The sequence below is a fragment of the Saccopteryx leptura genome, chromosome 6 (assembly GCF_036850995.1).
Source record: "Saccopteryx leptura isolate mSacLep1 chromosome 6, mSacLep1_pri_phased_curated, whole genome shotgun sequence".
NCBI classification, from domain to species: domain Eukaryota; kingdom Metazoa; phylum Chordata; class Mammalia; order Chiroptera; family Emballonuridae; genus Saccopteryx; species Saccopteryx leptura.
The window spans coordinates 124,351,688-124,377,770 of record NC_089508.1 but is presented as its reverse complement, the minus strand read 5'-3'; the positions used below and the strand labels follow the sequence as shown (position 1 = coordinate 124,377,770).

At 39.4% G+C, this 26,083-nt stretch overlaps 1 protein-coding gene and 1 pseudogene across 9 annotated transcripts in view; one reads left to right on the top strand and one right to left on the bottom strand.

Moving 5' to 3' along the window:
• The window catches only part of LRRC49 (leucine rich repeat containing 49), a 182,496-nt gene that overhangs the window by 29,079 nt on the left and 127,334 nt on the right, over nucleotides 1-26,083 (bottom strand). For 8 of the 9 annotated variants that reach the window (XM_066342958.1, XM_066342959.1, XM_066342962.1 and 5 more), the window contains 2 exons: nucleotides 22,514-22,597; nucleotides 17,354-17,520 (listed from right to left, as the gene is read on the bottom strand). In XM_066342958.1, coding sequence (XP_066199055.1) covers nucleotides 17,354-17,520; nucleotides 22,514-22,597 — 251 coding nt within the window. The remainder of the gene's footprint in view (nucleotides 1-17,353; nucleotides 17,521-22,513; nucleotides 22,598-26,083) is intronic. The other variant, XM_066342960.1, reaches the window with a different exon arrangement.
• Nucleotides 1,861-2,711, top strand: LOC136376498 (eukaryotic translation initiation factor 4E-like; annotated as a pseudogene).

The window sequence follows — 26,083 nt, the reverse complement described above, 5'->3', positions numbered from 1 at the left end:
TTTTATAATGCTGATGTTGGGAGATGAAGCTGACAACTGTTACCCTGTCGGTTCATCAGGCTTTACCAGACTTAACATGATCTTATCTGAGAGCCACAAATTAATATGTAACACATTCGTCTACATCAATGGTATTCAACCTTACTCATCTCATGATACACATAAATTAATTACTAAAATTCTGCGGCACACCCAAAAATATGTTTTTTTGTCATAGTCTAATTTTGATTGATTCACACCAGACAGCTACAGTGTGTCAGTAAAGTCATGGTGCACTTTGACTGGTCACAGGAAAGCAACAAAAGACGATAGAAATGTGAAATCTGCACCAAATAAAAGGAAAAAACTCTCCCAGTTTCATATCTATTCAGTACAGTTCGATGTGGGCTCACGCACAGATTTTTTAGGGCTCCTTAGGTAGCTATCCCGTATAGCCTCTACAGACTCGTCACTGACTGATGGCCTACCAGAACGGGTTTCTCCACCAAACTGCCGGTTTCCTTCAACTGCTTATCCCACTGAGTACTGTCCTATGTGGTGGCGCTTCATTATAAACACTTCGATATTCACATTCACTTTGGTCACGGATTCGAATTTAGCGAGCCACAGAACACACTGAACTTTCCTCTGTACCGTCCACATCTCGACTGGCATGGCCATGGGCTGCTCTGCTGTATACACGGAGTTACGTCATCATCTGCGCATGCACACATGCTGTCACATCATCCTACAGAAACTGGGAGGGTTTTCCTTTTATTGGGTGCAGATTTCACATTTCTATTGTCTTTTGTTGCTTTCCTGTGACCGGTCAAAAGTGCACCATGACTTTACGGACACACTGTATTATTGGATTGGCTGCTGTCATTTTTTTGTTTGACAATCTAAGAGAAAAGAGATCCATGTCCATGACTAAATAGGTACTTACGTGTTTTAAATATTTCTGCGGCTCACCAGTTGAAAATCACTGGACTTCAACAATAACAAGGTGGTAATGACATCAGTCAACTCTAAGTGAATATGCAACAAAAAAAGCTGGATTTCTGCCAGACTAGTGCTTACAATGATTATCATATAAAATATTCAAACATTCAATGACTAGTAGTGCATGAATAATCTTAGATCCTAATTCCAGAAAGGTAAAGGCTGACAACAGAACACAAGAAAGATGAGAATTAAAGAGTTCGTATATGGTGCTTTATGTGATAGACTGTGCTGAGCTCTGTAGAGCAGATAATCATTTCCGAAGTCAGATAAAGGAGTTCCATTTCACTGCCACTCAAATAAAGAAGGCTTGGTGAAAAGAGCGCCCCTGCTCCTATTAGACACTGCCCACCTTGCAATGCAACTGCTTCACTAAACACGGTGACCCTGGAGGGCTTGAACCTGGTCACATCCACTGTAGTGGGACCAGCATCAAGCACAGCTCTTGGCATGTATTGTGCTCAATATCTTTGAAGTAGATTAATAAAGTGGGACAATTACAAAGTTGTTGTTTTTTTATGAGTATCTGTTGAATCTTATGAAGGATTCCTAACCATACGCTATAGCTGGAACAAAGGTGCAGATCAGTGGGACAGGCACAGACAAGTTAGCATGAAGTATTCTCAGGTGAGGCAAAGACAAGTAATGAAGAAGTGAGGTCAGGACAGGAAGAAAAGGTTCCTAGCTGATGAGCCATGACACCCAGCAAAAGAACTTCGCTTTAATGTAAACATGATGGGGAATCTGAGCTATGAACCAAAAGCATGAATAAGTCCTTTGAGAAGTGGTATTGTTTTACACTGTATATTGGGAAGTAGTTTGCTCTTCTTTGTCCATATGATTAGAAGTGTAAGAATATAAACTACAGAGCAACCCAAGATGGCAACCCTGGAACTGGAAATCAGTCCTGCCTCTTGTCCCCCACCCACAGAAGAAAAGAACAGCATTTAACCTGAAGGTTGCTAACCCAGAACACTGTATTAAACATTCTTTACAGAACAAATGGGCACTCTGTTTTTGTAAAATTGATCAAAGTTTGCCTGGTCTGTGGTGGCGCCATGGATAAAGTGTTGACCTGGAACACTGAGGTCGCTGGTTTGAAATCCTGGACTTGCCTGGTCAAGGCACATATGAAAAGCAATCAATGAACAACTCAGTGAAGCAACTATGAATTGATACATCTTGCTGTACACCCCTCCCCTCTGTAAAATCAGTAAATAAAATCTTAGAAAAAAAGATCAAAGCAAAACTTGGCAAGCAAACCTTTGGCTGATCTCTGAGTTCGATACTGTTGAAGACTGTTGGGCTCTGCACAACCATATCCGGTTGTCTAGTAACATAATGCCTGGCTGTGAACACTCACTTTTTAAGGATGGTATTGAGTCTGTGGGAAGATGAGAAAAGCACATGGGGAGGATGATGTCCAAGCACAGGGAACAAACAGCAGAGACAAAGTGACCTCAAGGGCTTTTGGCTGGAGACACTGCAGCGCCTTACAGAACCTTTTGATGGCTACGGTGCTGGTGTGTATGGAGCTGTTAATGTCAGAGCTAAAGGTGACAGGTGCCAATGTGGACTACTGAATGTGAAAACAGAGAAGCTGTTAGACATATAGGGAGGGTACACAAGGAAAGGTTAGGACTCCCTCCAAAGATAGTGACTGGCTATTAGTCCATGCAGACATAGCTACTAAGAACGGCCCCATCACTGAAGACAGGCTTATTGTTTAAGACACCTTCTGAATGTTCACATAGGAGTCTGTGTCAAGCAACTGAGACTTGGGAGCTAAACCAAAGCCTCTTCAGAAGCAGAGTGGACAGCATTTAAATTTGATATCTATCTAAATGTTGCTAAGATATAAGAGAAGCCTCATTAGCCTTTGTCTTGTACTTATATGTTAGTTTTTAAGTTTTTTTTAGCTAGAGTGCCCACATACCCCAATCAAAGAATTACAGTACACATTGCCCCCAGAATCCATAAATGTGTTCCTGGCTCACTCCATGTTAGCTTAGCAGAACCACCATTACAAACACATTTTACTCACCCACAATATTAAAAAAGAATTTGTATTTCTATACCTTACACATATTCCATGGCACACGGGAGCACGTTTTAGAGAGTAAAGGGCACACAGAGATTTTCTTCGTTTCCTTTTATGGCACTGCCTTTGCTGTGCGTTCTTGCTGACCACCAGCTGCTAGATTTTAATTCATTTGTTTCTCCACTTGGTAACATTAGTGATTCTAATTTTTGTATTTCATTTGTTTTGCTTTTGTTTTTTTCCCTCATGTAACATTGGTGAAGGATCCAGGAATATGACAAAGGAGGAATAAACATTAATTTTGTGCATTCTTTGGTAACCCAGGTGTTTATTTGTTTGTTTTAACTACAAAGCTTTTTTAAAAAAAATTTTTTTTTAAGAATTCCTGCTACAATTTTCTTTTTATTTATTTTTTATTTATTCATTTTTAGAGAGGAGAGGGAGAGAGAGAGAGAGAGAGAGAGAGAGAGAGGAGAGATAGAGAGAGAGAAGGGGGGGAGGAGCTGGAAGCATCAACTCCCATATGTGCCTTGACCAGGCAAGCCCAGGGTTTCGAACCGGCAACCTCAGCATTTCCAGGTCGACGCTTTATCCACTGTGCCATCACAGGTCAGGCTAACTACAAAGCTTTGCTACAAATGTATGCAGTTCATTCAAATCAGTGATCTATGTTTTTGTGATTTCCTAAATATAATTGTGGATTGTAAAAAATGTGACATCGAGATGACGTCAGAGTAATGGCGGGGTAGGAAGCGATACCGATAAATCTCCCCCAAAACTCAACAAGATCTTCAACCAGAAACAGAAAAACCTATACTTGGAGCCTCCAGATGCTTCGCAATACACCTGAACGTATGGTCAAGTGAAAAATTGGCTAAATATATAACCAAACCCCGAAGGAAATAGGGAGTAAGAAATGCTCCGCCTTCCTCACTAACCTAAACAGGGCGGCTTTCTCTGGTAACTGTGAATATAGAAACTGAGGCGGGCAAAGGGGGTGAATAGAACCAGGCCGCGGCACAAACAGCCGAACCAGGCTGTGGCACGGAGATCCAAGCCGACGAAAAACTGATCCTGTGGCAACCCGGGCAATACAAGCTAACACTCGCGCCAAACCCAAACAAAGAAAGACAAGCGGGGCAGCCATTTTACCCGATCTCCTGGTCGGTGCGCAGTTAGTGGGCGAGAGATTTCTTCCTAAGCTCCGGGAGTGGGTGCCCGTGTTACCCCACAGAGAGGCAGAGTCAGAGGCCTTTCTGTGGGCCGAAAGCAGAATCTCTGGGCAGCCCCAGCACCCTGGGAAAGCCGTGCATGGGAGGGAGCGAGAACTAATTCCAACGGTGGAAATTTTCCATGCTGGTGGGGGTTTCACTCAGAGGGAAATGTGGCCGGCCTCATATCCTGGTCTGCGTGCGCAGATAGTGAGTGATTCCTCCGAGTGCCTCGGCAGTGCGCGCCCGTGTTATCGCACAGAGGGGCAGAGTCAGGGGCCTTTGTGTGGGCCAAAGCGGAATCTCGGGCTGCCCCAGCGCCTTGCAAAAGCCGCGTACGGGGACGGAGCGAGAGCCAATTCCAACGCTGCAACTTTTCCATGCGGTTGGGGGTTTCACTCAGAGCGTGAGACTGCTGGCCGGATATCCTGGTCAGCACGCGCAGATAGCGACAGTTTCCTCCAAGCGCCCCGGAAGTGGGCGCCCTCCTGTGTTACCAGACAGAGTGGCAGAACCAGAGGTCTTTGAGTGGGCGGAAAGCCTGCCTGATTATGCTAGCAGCTCGGACTGACTGAGCCTTACCTAGAGCCCTGTGCTGAGTGGAAATAGAGTGGGGAGTTGCCAGCTCTTTGAGCCTCTTACTATCCAGGCAGAGGCAGCAGCAACCCCATAGCTGGATTATCAGGCTACTAATTGAGGAAGGAAAGACTAGGAGAAAGGCTCCAGGAACATGGACTCTCTCACTGTTGGAGCCTATAAATGCTAATGAGCCTCGACTGCCAACGAAACTAAAGCACAATACATGACATTGTCATAGAGACTTATCAAGTGCAAACCTCTACATGAGCGTGCCAAAGGGGCAGAACCCGGGGTACAGAGTCACCGACCAGGAAGAGGGAAAAAAAAGAAAAAGCAAGAAGATAACCTCTCAAAATCAAGAATAATCTGCAGACTTTATAACCTATCCCATTTTATTATATTTGTTCGTTTGTTTCTCTTATCATTCTTGGCCGATTAACTCTCTGCTGGTCTTACTCTCTCCTCTCCTTGAACTACACTACCCATAAGTGTTACATCTCCCATTATCTTTTCTCTCCTCTTCCTTTCTCTCTATGAGGGTTGCACTCCAAAACCCTTAACTCTCTCTCTTTCTCTCCTTTCTTTTTTCTTCTTTTAGTGGTTCCCTCTTTTTTTCTCTCTCTCACTTTCTTTTCTCCCTCTATATTAGTTTCTTCCTTTCTCCTTTACATCTCCTCTCATTCAAACCTCAATAACAAACAAATTATCTTATCTGGGACTCAAACTTATGTTTGTGGCATTTTGGGGGGTTTTTACTTCACCTTTTTAACTCACTAGCAGTGCTCCCATCCCTGGCTCTCCATTTTATCTAGTTCTTGTTCCACTAAATACAATAATAATTTTTTAATTTGTCCCCCCATTTTTCTGTTTTCCTCTTATTCCTCTCATCATAACTCTTAGACAACCAACACCTAAAAGCAAATCATTTTATTCTTGACCCAAATTTTTTCCTTATTTGCTTTTTGTGGGTCCATACCCCCTTTATTTTTTTATTTTTTCTTTTTTTTGCCCCTTTATTACTTTCCCCAATTCAGGCCCTCCATCACAGGCATTGTTTGTTATAATTAACAGTTCACCACAAGATTTTCTCAAGAAAGAGGGGAGAGGAGAGGAGAGGAAAAAAGGAGGGGGGTAATAATTTCCTTTTTTTAAAATTTTTATTTTATTTTATTTTTCTTTATTTCATTATTAATTTTTTTTTAAAAAAAACTCTTCGATTTGTTTTTTAATTTTTTTAAAACTTTTTATTCTTTATTAAATCTCATTAATACTATCAACAAAACCACCCTCAGATGCCATTAAGGAAGAGAAAATCGAATATCATGGATACAAAAGAAAGAGAGGTAACACAGCTAGATGAGGAAAAATCTATGGAGAAAAAATTTAATATATTGGAAACCTTGGAGCTAAATGACAGAGATTTCAAGATAGAAATCCTAAAAATCCTTCGAGATATACAAGAAAACACAGAAAGGCAATTTAGGGAGCTCAGAAAACAACTCAATGAACACAAAGAATATATGTCCAAGGAAATTGAAACTATAAAAACAAATCAAACAGAGATGAAAAACTCAATTCACGAGCTGAAAAACGAAGTAACAAGCTTAGCTAATAGAACGGGTCAGATAGAAGAGAGGATTAGTGAAATAGAAGACAAGCAACTTGAGGCACAACAGAGAGAAGAAGAAAGAGACTCAAAAATTAAAAAAAATGAGATAGCCCTACAAGAATTATCTGACTCCATCAAAAAGAATAACATAAGAATAATAGGTATATCAGAGGGAGAAGAGAGAGAAAATGGAATGGAGAACATACTCAAACAAATAATAGATGAGAATTTCCCAAGCCTGTGGAAAGAACTAAAGCCTCAAATTCAAGAAGCAAACAGAACTCCGAGTTTTCTTAACCCCAACAAACCTACTCCAAGGTATATCATAATGAAATTGACACAAACCAACAGCAAAGAAAAAATTCTCAAGGCAGCCAGGGAAAAGAAGAATACAACATATAAAGGAAGGCCCATTAGATTATCATCAGATTTCTCAGCAGAAACTCTACAAGCTAGAAGAGAGTGGACCCCAATATTTAAAGTCCTGAAAGAGAGGAACTTTCAGCCACGAATACTATACCCATCAAAGCTATCCTTCAAATATGAAGGAGAAATAAAAACATTCACAGATACAGAAAAGATGAGGGAATTTATCATCAGAAAACCCCCACTCCAGGAATTACTAAAGGGGGTTCTCCAATCAGATACAAAGAACAAAAAAAAAAACAGAGCCACAACTAAAAGCTCCAAGAAGAACACAATAAAACCAAATTTAAACTGTGACAACAACAAAAAGAAAGAGGGGGAGAAGATGGAGATTAACAGTAGCAAAGGACGATGGAGTGCAAAAGTACTCACAAAATAGTTCGCTACAATGAACAGGGTAGGGACCCTTTTCATTACTCAAAGGTAACCACCATTGAAAAAACCACCACAGAAGCACATGAGATAAAAAAGATAGCAACAGAGGAAAGATGTATGGAATACAACCAAATAAAAACAAAAGATAGAAAAACGAAAGAGAAGGATCAAACAAGTCACAGAACTAACAGAAAGCAAGATATAAAATGGCAATAGGCAACTCACAAGTATCAATAATTACACTAAATGTAAACGAATTAAACTCACCAATAAAAAAGCACAGAGTAACAGAATGGATTAAAAAAGAAAATCCAACTGTATGCTGCCTACAGGAAACTCATCTAAGTAACAAGGATAAAAACAAATTCAAAGTAAAAGGCTGGAAAACAATACTCCAAGCAAATAACATCCAAAAAAAAGCAGGTGTAGCAATACTCATATTGGATAATGCTGACTACAAGACAGGAAAAGTACTCAGAGACAAAAATGGCCATTTCATAATGGCTAAGGGGAAACTGAATCAAGAAGACATAACAATTCTTAATATATATGCACCAAACCAAGGAGCACCAAAATATATAAGACCGCTACTTATTGATCTTAAAACAAAAACTGACAAAAACACAATCATACTTGGAGACCACAATACACCACTGACGGCTCTAGATCGGTCATCCAAACAGAGAATCAACAAAGACATAGTGGCCTTAAACAAAACACTAGAGCACCTGGATAAGATAGACATCTATAGGACATTTCATCCCAAAGTGACTGAGTATACATTTTTCTCCAGTGTACATGGATCATTCTCAAGAATTGACCATATGTTGGGCCACAAAAACAACATCAGCAAATTCAGAAAAAGTGAAGTTGTACCAAGCATATTTTCTGATCATAAAGCCTTGAAACTAGAATTCAACTGCAAAAAAGAGGAAAAAAATCCCACAAAAATGTGGAAACTAAACAACATACTTTTAAAAAATGAATGGGTCAAAGAAGAAATAAGTGCAGAGATCAAAAGATATATACAGACTAATGAAAATGACAATACGACATATCAGAATCTATGGGATGCAGCAAAAGCAGTGATAAGAGGGAAGTTCATATCACTTCAGGCATATATGAACAAACAAGAGAGAGCCCAAGTGAACCACTTAACTTCCCACCTTAAGGGACTAGAAAAAGAAGAACAAAGACAACCCAAAACCAGCCGAAGAAAGGAGATAATAAAAATCAGAGCAGAAATAAATGAATTAGAGAACAGAAAAACTATAGAAAAAATTAATAGAACAAGGAGCTGGTTCTTTGAAAAGATCAACAAAATTGACAAACCTTTGGCAAGACTTACCAAGGAAAAAAGAGAAAGAACTCATATAAACAAAATCCAAAATGAAAGAGGAGAAATCACCACGGACACCGTAGATATACAAAGAATTATTGTAGAATACTATGAAAAACTTTATGCCACTAAATTCAACAACCTAGAAGAAATGGATAAATTCCTAGAACAATGCAACCTTCCTAGACTGAGTCATGAAGAAGCAGAAAGCCTAAACAGACCTATCAGTAGAGAAGAAATAGAAAAAACCATTAAAAACCTCCCCAAAAATAAAAGTCCAGGCCCTGACAGCTATACCAGCGAATTTTATCAAATATTCAAAGAAGACTTGGTTCCTATTCTACTCAAAGTCTTCCAAAAAATTGAAGAAGAAGCAATACTTCCAAACACATTTTATGAGGCCAACATAACCCTCATACCAAAACCAGGCAAGGATGGCACAAAAAAAGAAAACTACAGACCAATATCTCTAATGAATACAGATGCTAAAATACTAAACAAAATACTAGCAAATCGAATACAACAACATATTAAAAAGATAATACATCATGATCAAGTGGGATTCATCCCAGAATCTCAAGGATGGTTCAACATACGTGAAACGGTTAACGTAATACATCATATCAACAAAACAAAGAACAAAAACCACATGATCTTATCAATAGACGCAGAAAAGGCTTTCGATAAAATACATCACAATTTTATGTTTAAGACTCTCAACAAAATGGGTATAGAAGGAAAATATCTCAACATGATAAAGGCCATATATGATAAACCATCAGCTAATATCATATTAAATGGCACTAAACTGAAGGCTTTCCCCCTTAAATCAGGAACAAGACAGGGTTGTCCACTCTCTCCGCTCTTATTTAATGTGGTACTAGAGGTTCTAGCCAGAGCAATCAGACAAGACAAAGAAATAAAAGGTATCCATATCGGAAAAGAAGAAGTAAAGGTATCACTTTTTGCAGATGATATGATCCTATACATCGAAAACCCCAAAGAATCCACAAAAAGACTACTAGAAACAATAAGCCAATACAGTAAGGTCGCAGGATACAAAATTAACATACAGAAGTCAATAGTCTTTCTATATGCCAACAATGAAACAATTGAGAACGAACTCAAAAGAATAATCCCCTTCACGATTGCAACAAAAAAAAATAAAATACTTAGGAATAAACATAACAAAGAATGTAAAGGACTTATATAATGAAAACTATAAACCATTGTTAAGGGAAATCGAAAAAGATATAATGAGATGGAAGAATATACCTTGTTCTTGGCTAGGAAGAATAAATATAATCAAGATGGCTATATTACCCAAAGCAATATACAAATTTAATGCAATTCCCATCAAAATTCCAATGACATTTTTTAAAGAAATAGAGCAAAAAATCATCAGATTTATATGGAACTATAAAAAACCCCGAATAGCCAAAGCAATCCTAAAGAAAAAGAATGAAGCTGGGGGCATTACAATACCTGACTTCAAACTCTATTATAGGGCCACGACAATCAAAACAGCATGGTATTGGCAGAAAAATAGACACTCAGACCAATGGAATAGAATAGAAAGTCCAGAAATAAAACCACATATATAGTCAAATAATTTTTGATAAAGGGGCCAACAACACACAATGGAGAAAAGAAAGCCTCTTCAATAAATGGTGCTGGGAAAACTGGAAAGCCACATGCAAAAGAATGAAACTGGACTACAGTCTCTCCCCCTGTACAAAAATTAACTCAAAATGGATCAAAGATCTAAACATAAGACCTGAAACAATTAAGTACATAGAAGAATACATAGGTACTCAACTCATGGACCAGGGTTTTAAAGAGCATTTTATGAATTTGACTCCACAGGCAAGAGAAGTGAAGGCAAAAATTAATGAATGGGACTACATCAGACTAAGAAGTTTTTGCTCAGCAAGAGAAACTGATAACAAAATAAACAGAAAGTCAACTAAATGGGAAATGATATTTTCAAACAACAGCTCAGATAAGGGTCTAATATCCAAAATATACAAAGAACTCATAAAACTCAACAACAAACAAACAAACAATCCAATAAAAAATGGGAAGAGGATATGAACAGACACTTCTCCCAGGAAGAAATACAAATGGCCAACAGATATATGAAAAGATGCTCATCTTCTTTAGCTATTAGAGAAATGCAAATCAAAACTGCAATGAAATACCACCTCACACCTGTTCGGTTAGCTATTATTAGCAAGACAGGTAATAGCAAATGTTGGAGAGGCTGTGGAGAAAAAGGAACCCTCATACACTGTTGGTGGGAATGTAAAGTAGTACAACCATTATGGAAGAAAGTATGGTGGTTCCTCAAAAAACTGAAAATAGAACTACCTTATGACCCAGCAATCCCTCTACTGGGTATATACCCCAAAAACTCAGAAACATTGATACATAAAGACACATGCAGCCCCATGTTCATTGCAGCCTTGTTCACAGTGGCCAGGACATGGAAACAACCAAAAATCCCGTCAATAGATGACTGGATAAAGAAGATGTGGCACATATACACTATGGAATACTACTCAGCCATAAGAAATGATGACATCAGAACATTTACAGCAAAATGGTGGGATCTTGATAACATGATACGAAGCGAAATAAGTAAATCAGAAAAAAACAGGAACTGCATTATTCCATACGTAGGTGGGACATAAAAGTGAAATTAAGAGACATTGATAAGAGTGTGGTGGTTACGGGGGGGAGGAGGGGGGAATGGGAGAGGGCAAGGGGGAGGGGGAGGGGCACAAAGAAAACAAGATAGAAGGTGACAGAGGACAATCTGACTTTGGGTGATGGGTATGCAACATAATTGAATGACAAGATAACCTGGACTTGTTATCTTTGAATATATGTATCCTGATTTATTGATGTCACCCCATTAAAAAATAAAATTATTATTAAAAAAATAAAAAATAAAACAAACAAACAAACAAAAAAATGTGACATCATTACATTCCTAATTAGAATTAGTATGTCTGTTTTTGTATCTTTATGCTATATTTCAACACTTAGGTTATTTTGCTTTGGTTAAAAAAATTGTGCAAGTAGAAAAGTAGTCCCATTTCTATTAGGACAGTGTACAAAACTATAAATAAAATGTGTACAGTGATTTATTGTGGATGGCTAGATCTGTCCTTTTATTTCCTTGTCTCTAGGAAGGTTTGTACTTCTTATTATAAGGCAGTCTTGACTGTGTCTTCTTTTGCAGAGCCTTCCACATGAACAGCCTACGTTTGGAGCACTATATGATGTTTATTACAGTTGTAAATAACTTGAATAGGTAGCCTCATAACATGGAATTAAAGAAAGAATATTAATTACAAAATAAAATTTATTTTGTTTAAAGTTTTGTCAAGCAAACAATTGGAAAAATAAGTGGAATATTAAGCAGCCTAGATTCAGCAAAAACAGTTATATAGTTACAAAATAAAGCAGAAGTAATCTCCAGTTTCTATAGTTCTGATACCAACATTCAGTAAAAACAAATGCAAGCTTGCCGGGCTCTCGACAGGGACACCCTTCTCAATACTGCTCAGCAAACTTAGCAAGTTTGTCAACCGATGTTTCTAGGATTGTCTTTTCAGTTTTCTTTGTATTCTCGGTCATATGTCCACTTCTTTTTATTGATTATAAATGCATATTATTTTACTTGTTCATTCATTCATTTATTCACCATTTATTGAAAGCCCACTACATATATAGCACTCTATATATATACTAAGACTTGTGGTGCAGGATAATGAAACCATCTGTATTGATATATACAGGGCGCATTCTCTCTATATATACATTAAGACTTGTGGTGCAGAGTAAGGAAATCATCTGTATTAATAAGGACAGTCAATATGGAAATCTTGTACTTTTTGGATATATCAAAATTTATCTTCACTTTTATTGGGCTGTGATCCCAGAAATATAAATGCTCTAATACTCTGTAATTAATTTAATAGATTCATAGGATATAATTTTTCAACAGAAATGACCTTAACCTCACGAAATGAAAAGGTTAACTGGAGAACATATATATGTCAAGTTTTGCGCAGCACTGGGGATGTCAGGATACATTCAGGCTTACTTGACCTCCTCCCAGTCTGGATGGAGGGTGGAAAGCAAAATAAGCATACACATTAACTCTAATACAAGATGCTTACTCTCATTAATGAATCTTTAAATAATATGTTTTGGGAATACAGAGGAAGGAAGGACTAATTCTTCTAGAGGGGAGAAGTCAGGTTTCAAAAGGAGGAAGCATTTGAATTCGTCCTTGAAAGATAAACAGTAGAATTACATTAGAAACAGAAGGAGGAAGCACACTTTAGGTAAGAAAAACAGAATACAGAAAGGCACAGTAGCCTAAGTGTGTACAACATATTCAGTTAAGAACAACGTCAATGTGGCTAGAACATGCACCATGTGGGAGAGGGTAGTGTCTAAAGATGAAGCTGAAAAATCAGATTTTATCCTGTAAGTGTGAGGAGCAGAAAATAGATTTTTAAATAAAAAAAAAGCAACAGGACCATAGTCAACACAAGTTTTTAAGCACCTCCAATGTGCCACACATGGAGTTTGGTGCTAGTGCTGGGGATAGGATGAATGAGACATCTCTCTGGCTTCAGGGCCCACCTGAGACAGGTGGGCAATTCTGTGGTGGAACAGGAAGAAGAGGCTAGGCGGGGACAGAGACCAGCAGGAAGACCAGTGCACTAGTGTGAACAAGGCCACATGGCAGCATCACCGCCAAGAGGCCCTGGTGTGGGGGAAATGGTATTGGCAAGAAAATCAGGCAGACCACAGCTCAAAGATAAAGATGATTTTGGGGGCAAGTTGTTTAATTTCTTTGTAGTTTCAGTTTCCTGCTATGTAAAATGGAGATCCTAATATCTATTTTTTTCAAAGTTGTTATGAAGACTAGAATATTCTAAACCATACCCCATGCCTTATCTCAATGTATTTTAGTGACTATTAGTAATAAAAGATGAGAACATAAATTTATCATATACTTAAGAGAAAATAAAAGGACTTAGTGAGTGACTGCAGGGAATGAAGGAGAGGGAGGAATCAACGTGATTCAAATGTTCTAGAGCAGGTGGCTGGGTCACCTGGTCCAGTCTTCTGTCCCTGCCTAGTTTGGTTCATGCTCTAAGAAATGTATTCTTTTGGGCAGGATCTATGTTTCATCATTTGTTTTCCCATGGAGACTAATACATTTCCATGGATATTTTCCAACTAAAATATGATTTTTTTAACAGTGGGCCATCTGCCATCAAACAGGAATTCTCTTCAAGATCATCATTGGTTAAATCCAAGTCAAACATTCATTTCTTCAACTCGATCTTTATATAGCAATGGATCAGAAAAATATTCTGTACCTTCTTGATTATTAAAGGACTCTAAAATAAGGTGATTTTAATATATATATTTAATTTATTTTTAAATTACTATTGACATTCAATATTATACTAATTTCAGGTGTACAACAGAGTGATTAGACATTTCTATACCCTGTGAAGTGCAGGGTGATTAACGTAATGCAATAAAGTTATGACTCTCTGAAAACTGTCTTAAATGCTAAAATGGGAAAAAAGACAATATTTCAGAGAATTACAGGTTATTTTGGTGTATTCTGAAAAGATCTTTAGGCTTTTTATAACAGGTTAGACAGAAAGACTTAAAATATTCCAAAAGATTCCTTTTCTGGTGACTAAGTGGTACTAACTCCTATAATAACGTATTTTATGGATTTCTATTAAATTTGTAGGTGTAGAAATTCATTTTCTGCATTATATTTTATTATAGCAGTGTTGGCTACAGTACTGCAGTGTTCATAGATAGGAAGTGACTGAAAATACCCCAGGCTCACTGCACGCATCCAAGGTAAGCAGAGGGAACGTTACTGCCAGTGCGCCAGTCTGGCAGAGAGGGACACGGCAACACGCCACGCCGTGTAGAGCCATCCCACGCTCAGGGACCAGGGAATCGTTCATGGATGGAGCTCAGTGTTATGGAACTTCTCCCTTGCATTTGCCTGTAATTTCTTCATGGATACCTGTTTCCAGGCATTTAGTTACACATCCATAAGCTAAAGGTCACAGATACTGAAACACAAGTTAGCCACCATTCTGGAATTACAAAATACTAAAGACTATAAATGGGATTGTTAAAATGGAAAACTTATGTAACATTAAAAAACAAATCAGAACTCCAAAGAAGAAATTGTGGCCCCCTGACCAGCTTTCTACCTTTGAAGAGAGCCAAGTGCTTATCATTCCAGAAAGATGAAATTTAATGGTATTTTTAAAAGACTTACAGATAGTGTAGTAATAGAACTTGTAATATTTAAAACAGTTCACTTTGTACTTTCAGATGAAATAGCAGGCAGACTGAGCATGTGTTTGAAACCTCTCTAAGACCCCATTAAAATAATTAAAGTGCTATAAACCCACAACAACAAGTACGAGGAAGGGACCATCCGCAGCAAGAACTTTCAGCAAATTATTGGAACTGGGAGGTGAGGACCGCTGAGGGACACAGGAGGACAGAGGAAACTACAGCTCTGTCTGTGCCCCGGGGACAAAGGAAATGATGGCAGCAGCCTGCCCCTGCCTGGTGGAGCTTTGGTAATTGGGCATGATGGAAGATGGGAGTGAGGAGTGACACTAAGCACAGGGACATTAGAGCGAAAGATATGTAAAAGGACCCCACTCCTACATTGCCCACCACTGATAACCAGGGAGGCAGAGGGGCACGGCAGAGGTGCAGGGAAATAACACACTTGTAAGTAATGCCAGGGCACCCGGCTACTCCCCCAGGGAAGAAGCATCCAGCTCAGATCTCAGCCTCACACTTCAAAATCAAGTCCAGGTGTACTCAAGGCTGAAGTACAAAAGGACAGATTTTAAACTGTTAGAAAAACAAAACAGCCTGACCAGGTGGTGGCACAGTGGATAGAGCATCGGACTGGGATGCGGAAGGACCCAGGTTCGAGACCCCGAGGTCACCAGCTTGAGCGTGGGCTCATCTGGCTTGAGCAAAGAGCTCACCAGCTTGGACCCAAGGTCGCTGGCTCCAGCAGGGGGTTACTCGGTCTGCTGAAGGCCCACGGTCAAGGCACATGTGAGAAAGCAATCAATGAACAACTAAGAAGTCGCAACGCGCAACGAGAAACTGATGATTGATGCTTCTCATCTCTCTTCATTCCTGTCTGTCTGTCCCTGTCTATCTCTGCCTCTGTAAAAAAAAACAACAAAAAAACCCCCCAAAAAACCCCCAGAAGAATATGTCTATAAACTCAGTGTAATAAAAGATTTTTTCCCCCTAAACACAATCTAAGTGAGTAAACCATAAAAGAAAAGGTGTACATATCGGTATCTTCAAAATATAAGTGGTATTTAAAGTCTAGCCATCTGTAAAATTGCTCAGGGGAAGCGTTGAGGGAGAAGACGGTCTGGGTCTCAGTCCGAGCAGTCAGAGATGCTAGCATCTGTAACCTGAGAGAGAGGCTCAAGTATCTGACCACCTGAGATAAACACGAGAAAAGAAAATAATCTCTTAGTAATATGATCTACAATAATAAAGGAAATAATGAGGCTCAGTTAGGCAGGAAAAGAGTTTTCTTCAAAAAGATAAGAAGTCTGAAGAAATGGGGGTGCAGTAAAGGCAGCACAAACATTGTTTGATTAAAAAAAAAAAAAGACAGGCAACAAGAAAGTCCAGGTAAAAACATCCATGAAAGGCACAGCTCAAGTATGAAGCAAGCTGAAGTGTGTCATGATTTGGAACAACTTTAGAAGTGAAATCAAGAGGGGGTATTTAGATTGCTATGCTAGGATTAGTCTCTTTCAGCAGTTTATGGAGCAAAAAAATGAGAGATAATCACAGTACACTACCTAGCTCTCAAGTAAAAAATAGTTATAAAATAATTACATAACCACAGAAACTTAGTGTTTATTATTTTTCAATCTTTAGAAGAGGCCAACTGACAAATGTTAAGAGTATAGAACAGATGTGCATTATCTTGATCTTGAAGTGTAAAAGTATAGCTTATAGAATATAAAAAATTATTCCAGTTCCAAAGGAGAAAATGGTGAAGTAGGGAACGCCAGAACTCCATCCTTCCATAAAGGCAACAAATTTGCTAGCAAGAACAGTCAGAATCAACTTTTTCAGAACTCTGGAATCTAACAAAAAAATTACAACAACCTAGGGAATGCTTAGGAAAAAATGCTGAATTTCATTAGGAGTTCTGGGGCATTTAATCTTCCCGTTACCATCCCCTCACTCCCCAGCCCTGAAGGTGGCAGCTCACATCCCATGCGCAGGTGGCTGGCACCAGAGGAAGCAATACATACATTACTCTAAAAAACTTATTTGGTTGTGTGTTCTGATGCATCTAATGGCTCCCAGAAGGACCAGCTCAAGGGCTTGCCTTTGTTCCACCTGTCTTAGAGCTTCCTAATGGCTGAGGTGACATTTGTTAAAAGCATTTAAAATAAAAAATGTATTAGCTACTGCTGCTTTGGGCAAACAATAGGCAGACCAGAAAGCCTGAGGAGAAAGGGCTTTGTGTATTCCAGGGACTCTAGAAGCCTCATTCATGTCCAGGGCTGCACGCATGCTCAGAAAGACCTAAGATCTAATATCAGTATGTTTTCTTAAGAAAACTATTGTTAAATAAATGTGTGAAATGGCTCCCTATCTCTGCTTCAAGTTCAGTTATCCAAAGACCAGGATGTGGAAAGAACGCCATCACCTACCCCACTTCCTCTGGAAACGCAGAGACAGCTCTTCCGTCCATCTGACATGGGTCCCGAGAAGGGGAGTCAGGATCCTTTCCGTCTTGCTTTGTAGCAATATTGGTTACTCGATGTTGTTGCAAATCCCACTGTCGTGCTACGTTGTTAATTGTTAACTTCTTCTTCTCCTGTGAACAAATCCATAAGGCATTTTTTGTAGCTGGAGGGGATCCGAGGGGCATACAGTTTATACTATTTAACACACTTTTAAAAGAAGTCTAGGTCTTAAAAGCAGCTACCAAATTTGCATTGTAAAACAAAGTACTACTGGCCTTTATTTACCTTGTGCATCCAAACATCTTAATATGGTCTATCATCTTTAAAACACACACACACACACACACACACACACACACACACACACACACACTATCCCATTGAAGATTTGAAAATTCACTACCTGAGAATTAATTAATTAATTAATTATAGAGACAGAGAGAGGGACAGACAGACAGGAACGGAGAGATGAGAAGTATCAATCATCAGTTTTTCGTTGTGGCACTTTAGTTGTTCATTGATTGCTTTCTTATACGTGCCTTGACCGGGGGCCTTCAGCAGACCAAGTAACCCCTTGCTCAAGCCAGAGACCTTGAGCTCAAGCTGGTAAGCTTTGCTCAAACCAGATGAGCCCGCGCTCAAAATGGTGACCTCGGGGTCTCGAACCTGGGTCCTTTGCATCCCAGCCCGATGCTCTATCCACTGCGCCACCGCCTGGTCAGGCACTACCTGAGAATTTAACCGAAATTAAATTCGTTCTTGGGGTTCTAACAGACATCCAGGTGCGGCTAATGGACCTCACTCTGAGAACCACTGATAGGGCGAGAGGCTCCGTTACTCACAGAAACCTGTCCGAAAGGCAGAGCTAGACGATGGATAGAAGCAGTGACAAGTTATGTGGTCAACTTACATAAATGTACTGGTGGAAATAATCACCACTCTATTCTACAGTATCATGAGTTAGTATTTCCATATGGCATGTCTATTAGATCAGAGGCTTCAGACAGGCGCCCCCTGTCGCCCACCGAGTACATAGAACCCAGTGACCAGCCAGTGAGCTGTGGACCCTCACCTGCTCCCCTGAAGCCAGTGAAGCTGTTAGAAAAATTCTTTGCTCCTCTCTACTCAGTGCTTATCTACATGTAGAATAATTATTTTTAGTTCCACCTCTTTGCCTATATTTGGTTATCTAAAATTTTAGCATGCAGAAATGGCACTGAATAGGAATAAAAAGTTATGACAAAGCTAATTAAAACTAAACTTTTTAGAACTTCTATTTGTTTTTAGAAATGTTTTTTAGAATTTTTTCCTATTGCTTGGTAGCTCAAATCTGTCTAGAGTTAAGTGGGTTATACTTAATATAAATACGCTGCTGGGGTTCTTGACATCCTGTGCGCCCCGTCCACAACAAATGGAACCTGCTGTCCTGCTATAAAACAGTTCTCTCCAAGTTGATAATGAAGAGTCATCTTACTTTAAAATTTCTATTTCAGTTATTTGCAGATGACTGGAATAATCCAATCCTTAACCTAAGCAATGCCATTGTTTTTATTCATTACCAAGGCCACTCTGAAAGAGGCAGGGGCAGTGAGTTAAGGGAGGACGGCTCTCATGCTCACTCCATGCATTTGGTTTCTGGCTGACTCAAAGTCGGCAGAAAGAAATATTAATATATAAATATAACTATTAATAAATGTCTTTTATTTTTTTTATTTATTCATTGTAGAGACAGAGAGAGAAGGGGGGGGAGGAGCAGAAAGCATCAACTTCCATATGTTCCTTTACTATACAAGCCCAGGATTTTGAACCAGCGACCTCAGCATGCCAGGTCAACGCTTTAACCACTGTGCCACCACAGGTCAGGCAGAAAGAAATAATCTTAATGAGGTAGATAAAGCAGGGCTTAGAAAAGATATGTAAAATATCTTTACACCACTGAGTATATTGACAAATTTATAACAAGGCACTCTGAGAATGTAAACACTTTCCTTTGCCTACCCCAAAGTTAAGCATCCTTTACTTGGGCTATTAAAATCTGATACACACCATGTTGACTAAGAGAATGATTTTTTTTTCTTGGGTCCAGGAATAGGAAAGACATATTTTAAAATAGGAGTGCAGCCTGGGGTCAGGTGGGACTCACTGGCTGCCAGGGGAACACAGAAGGACTAGATATATCTGTAGAGCAAGAAAAAAAGAAGCAAAAGAAAAGAGAGCAATTCTGCAAGGCAGAAAAGCAGAAGAGGCACCCAGAGAAAGCTGTGTGCTCAGTAATCACAGATGCATTCGGCACAACAGTTACAAACATGTTGCTAAAGCTAGATGGCAGTACACTGCCAATTCTGTGTTGTGACAATTATTTTAGAAGACATCAAATTTCAGCTCTACATATGAGTCAATTCTTCATAGTCCAAGCAGTTCCACACCAGTGTGTGCACTATTACTTCCGCTCCTTCTCCAGCGTGCGAGGGAAGCAGACAGAGAGCCAGAAGGGAGAAGATGCGTGTCTGTGCACTTCCCTGTCCCTCTGCAACCAGCCACCGAGGGTCTTTGGTGTCATGACCCCCGATCTGAGGTAGGACTAGGACCCACGTCTCCTGATTTCCCACGCTTTCCCTCTCATTAAAAAATTTTAAAACTAAGTAACCCTCATAATTATAGAGTCCTATTTAGTGACTGTAAGAGAAGCATCAGCTATTTTTTGAAGTTTCCACAAAAATTTTCCAAACATTTAAAAAACATGTTTGCCAAAAATTTAATGTCACAGTTCCAAAAATGCTGGTGATAACAAGCAGCTGACTTGGGTATTTAACAAAAAAATTTCAGTTCAAAGGTTGAGTCAAGTACGGTATATTGCCTCTTTGTGGGCCCTACTTACACCAGCTTAGAGCTAAATCATAATGGGATTTCTTGGTTTGTTCTTCCTTTCCATGCCCTGGGGCTCAAACAAGTGTTCTTTAGGTTTGAGAGCTTTAGTCTACTTATTTATGTGCTTTTGTTCAGTTATTCATTCATTCACTTATGCATCTGAAAGCAGCAGTTGACCAGTCAGAAAGTTTGCCAGTACTATTATCTGACAATGATAAATCTTGCTCCTATAAATTTAAAAAATACTGCCCACAACTATATATCCTATAAATCAATGTGTTTGTAGCCAACCTTTAGGGATATTCCATTAAAGGGAGTTTGAACATCTTATTGGCTAAATCAATAAAAAGGTGGAGATGTCAAGGAGGGCTTAGGCACATCTCATTAATGGAATGAGGACAGACCAGGGTGGGAGGAGTCAGCAGGTCAGAGGTAACACCAGGTGAGGAGATCATGGCATCCTCAGTGATGGTTCCAACTGCTTTGGAAATAATAGTCCTAAACTGAGAGGACTTGGGACTAAGTTGTTTTTCTTTTTCTTTTAGCTTAAGAACAGTTTTCCTAGAGTAAAATACATAGATAAACATGTACTTTGATCAGTTTTGAGAAATGTATATGCTGTGTAATCACAGCCCTATCAAGATATATATAATTTCCATCACACCACTAAGTTCCCTTGTTTCTGAAGTTTATCATATAAACTTGGTATCACTACTAGTCATTTTAAAAATTCTAAATGCCATTTTAATTTTAATTCTTAGAGTTTTTAATTTTAAAAAGAAAAGCACCTACATAAGACAAGAATGAGTAATGATTATCAGTGATATCCTTAGTTTTAGAACAGTGTGAAGATTAATTAATATAAGATACTAGGTTTAAGCTGTCTTTATTATACCTTGTGATGTTAACAAAATATTTTGAAACAAAACATTTCATGTAAGGAAAGAAATATATAATGTGCTAAATCACTTAAAACCAGTTTAAAATTTCAATGTCTAAATTCCTCAAAACCTTTGCCACCCCTATGTCAGAGAATCTAACACAGTTTTCAAATGTAGAACTTTAAAGGCCATGAGGGAATGCACGAGTGTGGAAACAAATTATAACTAATTTGTTATGTTTATTTTTATGTCTTCCTTTTAAAATAACTTTTGCATGTGTTTTATAATGTGCATTATATTGTATTGGGTTGGGGAATAAGTTCGTAGCGTTTTTATATTTTCTTTTATTTTACAACAATTTGTTTGCTGTTTGGCAAAGGGTAAGTATTCATTCGATAAAACTCTTTCTGCTCTACAAAACTGTTAATTGTATTTTTGAGTTATTTAATTTTTTATTAGTTTTGAGGCTTAGAAATGGAATACCCAGGAGGCAAAAATCAACATTTTCGACACCAGCTCTTCTTTGCTTTTCATCGAGGTCAAAAAGCTGCCAAAGCAGCCCGGGACATTTGCGACGTGTATGGAGAAGGTGTCATAGGCAAGTCTACAGCACGGAAATGGTTTGCAAAGTTCAAAAATGGCGACTTTGACGTCGATGACACGTGCCACAGCGGAAGGCCTTCTGAATTCGATGAAGAACTGGGAAATGCTCGAAAAGAATGCCACGGTCAACAAGGAGCTCTACATTGCCCAGCTACACCGCGTGAATGAGGCTATTCGACTGAAAAGACCTGATCGACATGGTCAAACCATACTCCTTCACGACAATGCCAGGCCCCATGTTGCACAAATCGTCAAAGCCACACTCCAAGAGCTCGAATGGGAGGTCCTTCAGCATCCGCCGTATTCTCCGGACCTTGCACCAACCGATTACCATCTTTTCCGCTCCCTGTCAAACCATATGAAGGGCGTTACCTTCGATAACAAAGAGGTCATTAAAAACTGGCTCAACAACTTCTTTGACACCAGACCAGGCAATTTTTGGCGGAACGGCATCAACAAATTGGTCGAGAGATGGGAAGAGGTTGTAAACAGCAACGGCGAATATATAATTGATTAACTTATTGATATATTGTTTTTTGTTTAAATAAAAGTCTTCGGTAAAAACGCTACGAACTTATTCCCCAACCCAATATTTCAGAGTACAAGTTTATTTATAAGTGGTAAACTTATATAGGTTTTAGGGGTATTTATAAAAACCATTTTATTGATAGGCATGGCAATTTTAGAGTTGGAGACCACCCTCCTCACTGACCGGCGGCTTCAGTGTCCTGTGTGTGGGGACACATGCATGCACGCAGATGGCAGACAATACCTTGAGTAAGGACTGTCTGTGACTTTCCCGCTTCCTCTCTTCCTCCTTTTTGGCTACAACAGATGCCATACGCCTTTCTTCTTCCTAAAGAAATTTTAAAAAATTATTAAGTATTTACCTTTTTTATGCTAAATATCTTCAGTTCTGCAAGTCTGGGTTTCTTTGTGAGAGGAGTACTACTTAGCTCAGTAGTTTTCAACCGTTTTTCACTTGGGGCCCAGTGAAAATAGGAGAATTATTTCAGGGACTGCTAAGGCAGAAATCACCCTGAGCATAAATGAGTTTGAATGAGATCATTGGGTCTGTAATCTTCATACAACATGAGGGTGGTTAACTCTTTCACAGACCTGCAGGAACTTTCTAGCAGACTGGTGGTTGAAAAACACTGACTTAGCTCATAAAAACTATGCCTTCAAATAAAAAGTGAGCTTGTTCTTCTTTATTTTCCTCTTTTCTAATTCTAAACACCCTGTATCTTAACCCTACTCTCAACTCTGTTTGTGAGATAAATCTAGCTAATACAAGAGAGAAAAAATAATGAGAAGAAAAGAGAGGGGAGCAAGCTTGTATAATTTTTCTTTGTACAGTGGGCACAAGAGTTCCACAAAGAAAGACTTAAACTTTCTATCATGAAGATTAAAAGAATCAAAATACTTTTAATAATTCTGATTTTATCGTTGGTTGCAAATCAATGTTTTTTTTAAATGATAAAATAAGTGAAAGCCTTTTAAAACTCTCCATTGATATTAATAAGTTATTCTCTGTTAAAATTTTTTTAAGACTTTAATCATTTTAGAGAGGAGAGAGAGAGAGAGAGAGAGAGAGAGAAAGAGAAAGACAGAGAGAGAGGGGATGAGCAGGAAGCATCAACTCCCATATGTGCCTTGACCAAGCAAGCCCAGGGTTTCGACCCGATGACCTCAGCATTCCAGGTTGATGCTCTTTATCCACTGCGCCACCACAGGTCAGGCTCTCCATTAAAATATTACTTTTACTTTTTTAGTTGCTTTCACTTTAGTTGTACATTGATTGCTTCTCGTACATGCTGTACACAAGAAAAAAAAGAGGGGACTAGACCTTGGGCTCAAGTTGAGCCAGCGACCCCTTGCTCAAACTAGCGACCTCAGAGCTCAAGCCAGTGACCTTGGGTTTTTCAGGCCAGCGACCTTTGGGCTCAAGCTGGCAACCTTTGGGATAGTGTCTATGATCCCACACTCAAGCCAGCAGCCCTGTGCTCAAGCTGGTAACCTAGGGTTTTGAACTGGAGACATCAGTGTTCTGGGTCGATGCTCTACCCACTGAGCTGCCACTGGTGAGGCACTTTTACTTCGTTTTAAAATTACTTTGGCCAGTCTAATTTCTTAAATTCTAAAAACTGTGAAATAACATTATAGACACTTAGAAAATTTTTAAAAATCAATCATCCCAACATTCTAGCTCAAATCTTATGATCTCTGTATCACTGTACAATATTCACTGTGAACAAATTTTTAAAAGTTGCAATCTCTATACACAATCTTGAGGCAGGGAGAGAGAGCAGGAACATGGAGCTAGCTGCTCCTGTATATGCTCTGAGCAGGAATTGAACTGGAAACCTCTGTGTTCTGGGACGATGCTCCAACCAACCGAGCTATCTGGCCAGAGCTTAATATTTTTCTATTTTTTTTTTTTTAGACAGAGAAAGGAAGGGTGAGGGAAGAATTCATTTGTTGTTCCACTCAGTCGTGCATTCATTGATTGCTTCCTGTGTGCTCCTTGACAGGGGATTGAATTTGAAACCTTGTCATTTTGTAATGACGCTTTTAGCTGACTGAGCTCACTGGTCAGGTATACACAATTTTGATCATGCTTTTACCCAGAAGATTGTCAAATTTTAACAGAGTAAGTTATAAACATGTAACTTTTCATTTTTATTATCAAAAGATTTGTAGGCATTTAAAATTATGTCACAGCTTATAAAAACAATTTATTCATAAAAGACAAGCTTAAAAACTTCAGAGATAATATAGAAAATAATTTAGCATAGTTGAAGGAGAACTCTTAAAAATAAAAAATTACAGGCCATGGCTGGTTGGCTCAGTGGTAGAGCATTGGTCCAGCGTGTGGATGTCCAGGGTTTGATTCCCAAACAGGGCACACAGGAGAAGTGTACATCTGCTTCTCTACCCCTCCCCCTCTCAGTTCTCTAACTCTTTCTTCTCCTCCTGCAGTCATGACTCAATTGGAGTGAGTTGGCCCCGGGTACTGAGGATGGCTCCATGGCCTCCGATTGCAATGGGGCAAGGGCCACAGATGGGCAGAGGATCGCCCTCTATTGGGCTTGCCAGGTGGATCCCGGTCGGGCGCATGCCGGAGTCTATCTCTGCCCCCTCTCCTCTCACTAAAAAAAAAAAAAAAATTATAAAAACTGAAATTAAAAAAATGTCAATGGAAGAGGGTTGCATAGTAGATTTTACACAGCTGAGGAGAGAATTAGATGACTGAAAACCAGGTCAGAAGAAAATTTTCCTATGTGCCTTCAAAGTACCCTATACTTCCCCATCACAACACTTAACCTGTGTCATTTGAATTATCTCTGGAACCACCTCTCTCCCCTTACCCTAATATGCTCCAGAAAGGTATGGACCATGTCAGCTCTTGAGGACAAAGCAGATATTCAATGAGTATGTATTTAAGCAGTGAATTATTGAATATATAGCTTTATATATTTGGTCAACAATTGCCTAAAACTGGTACTGCTGAATAAAGTGACAGACACATTTTGAGGGCTTTTGATAAGAATGCAAATTTCCCTACATAAATGTAGTACTAATTTATACCCCTCCCAGAAGTCAACATTTTATTTAAAACATGATGAAGAGTCATAAGAGCTGTTCATCAACTATCCCCGTGTCTTTCCACATCCAGGCCACATTGTGAGATAGCACTTCCTGCCCACTTGACGTTAGGTGTGGTCACTGACGTGCTCTGGCCAATGCCATGTGAACAAAAGTGATGTGTTTATTTCTCAGTGGAAGCTTTCAGAGGCTATGCACGAGACTTTCCTCACTCTCCTCTGCTGCAGAATCTGCAAAGCACCAGATGGTGAGTACTCTGAAGACCTTGGTCCTGAAATGAAGGCAACACACAGCGAAGTTCCGGGACCACATACTCTGGGTGGACAATATGAACATAAGATAAATGTGGTTACTGTAATCCACTGAGGTCAGAGAAGCTGTTAACTGCAGCATAATCTGGCCTATCTTGACCAGTGTATCTGTTATTATCTGTTATGTTAGAATTAAAGAAGGTCAAAGAGGCCATGAAAATATATTCTAGAGAGTAAGTCATTATAAATGCTTCTGAAGCCCTGGCCGGTTGGCTCAGCAGTAGAGCGTCGGCCTAGCGTGCGGAGGACCCGGGTTCGATTCCCGGCCAGGGCACACAGGAGAAGTGCCCATTTGCTTCTCCACCCCTCCGCCGCGCTTTCCTCTCTGTCTCTCTCGTCCCCTCCCGCAGCCAAGGCTCCATTGGAGCAAAGATGGCCCGGGCGCTGGGGATGGCTCTGTGGCCTCTGCCCCAGGCACTAGA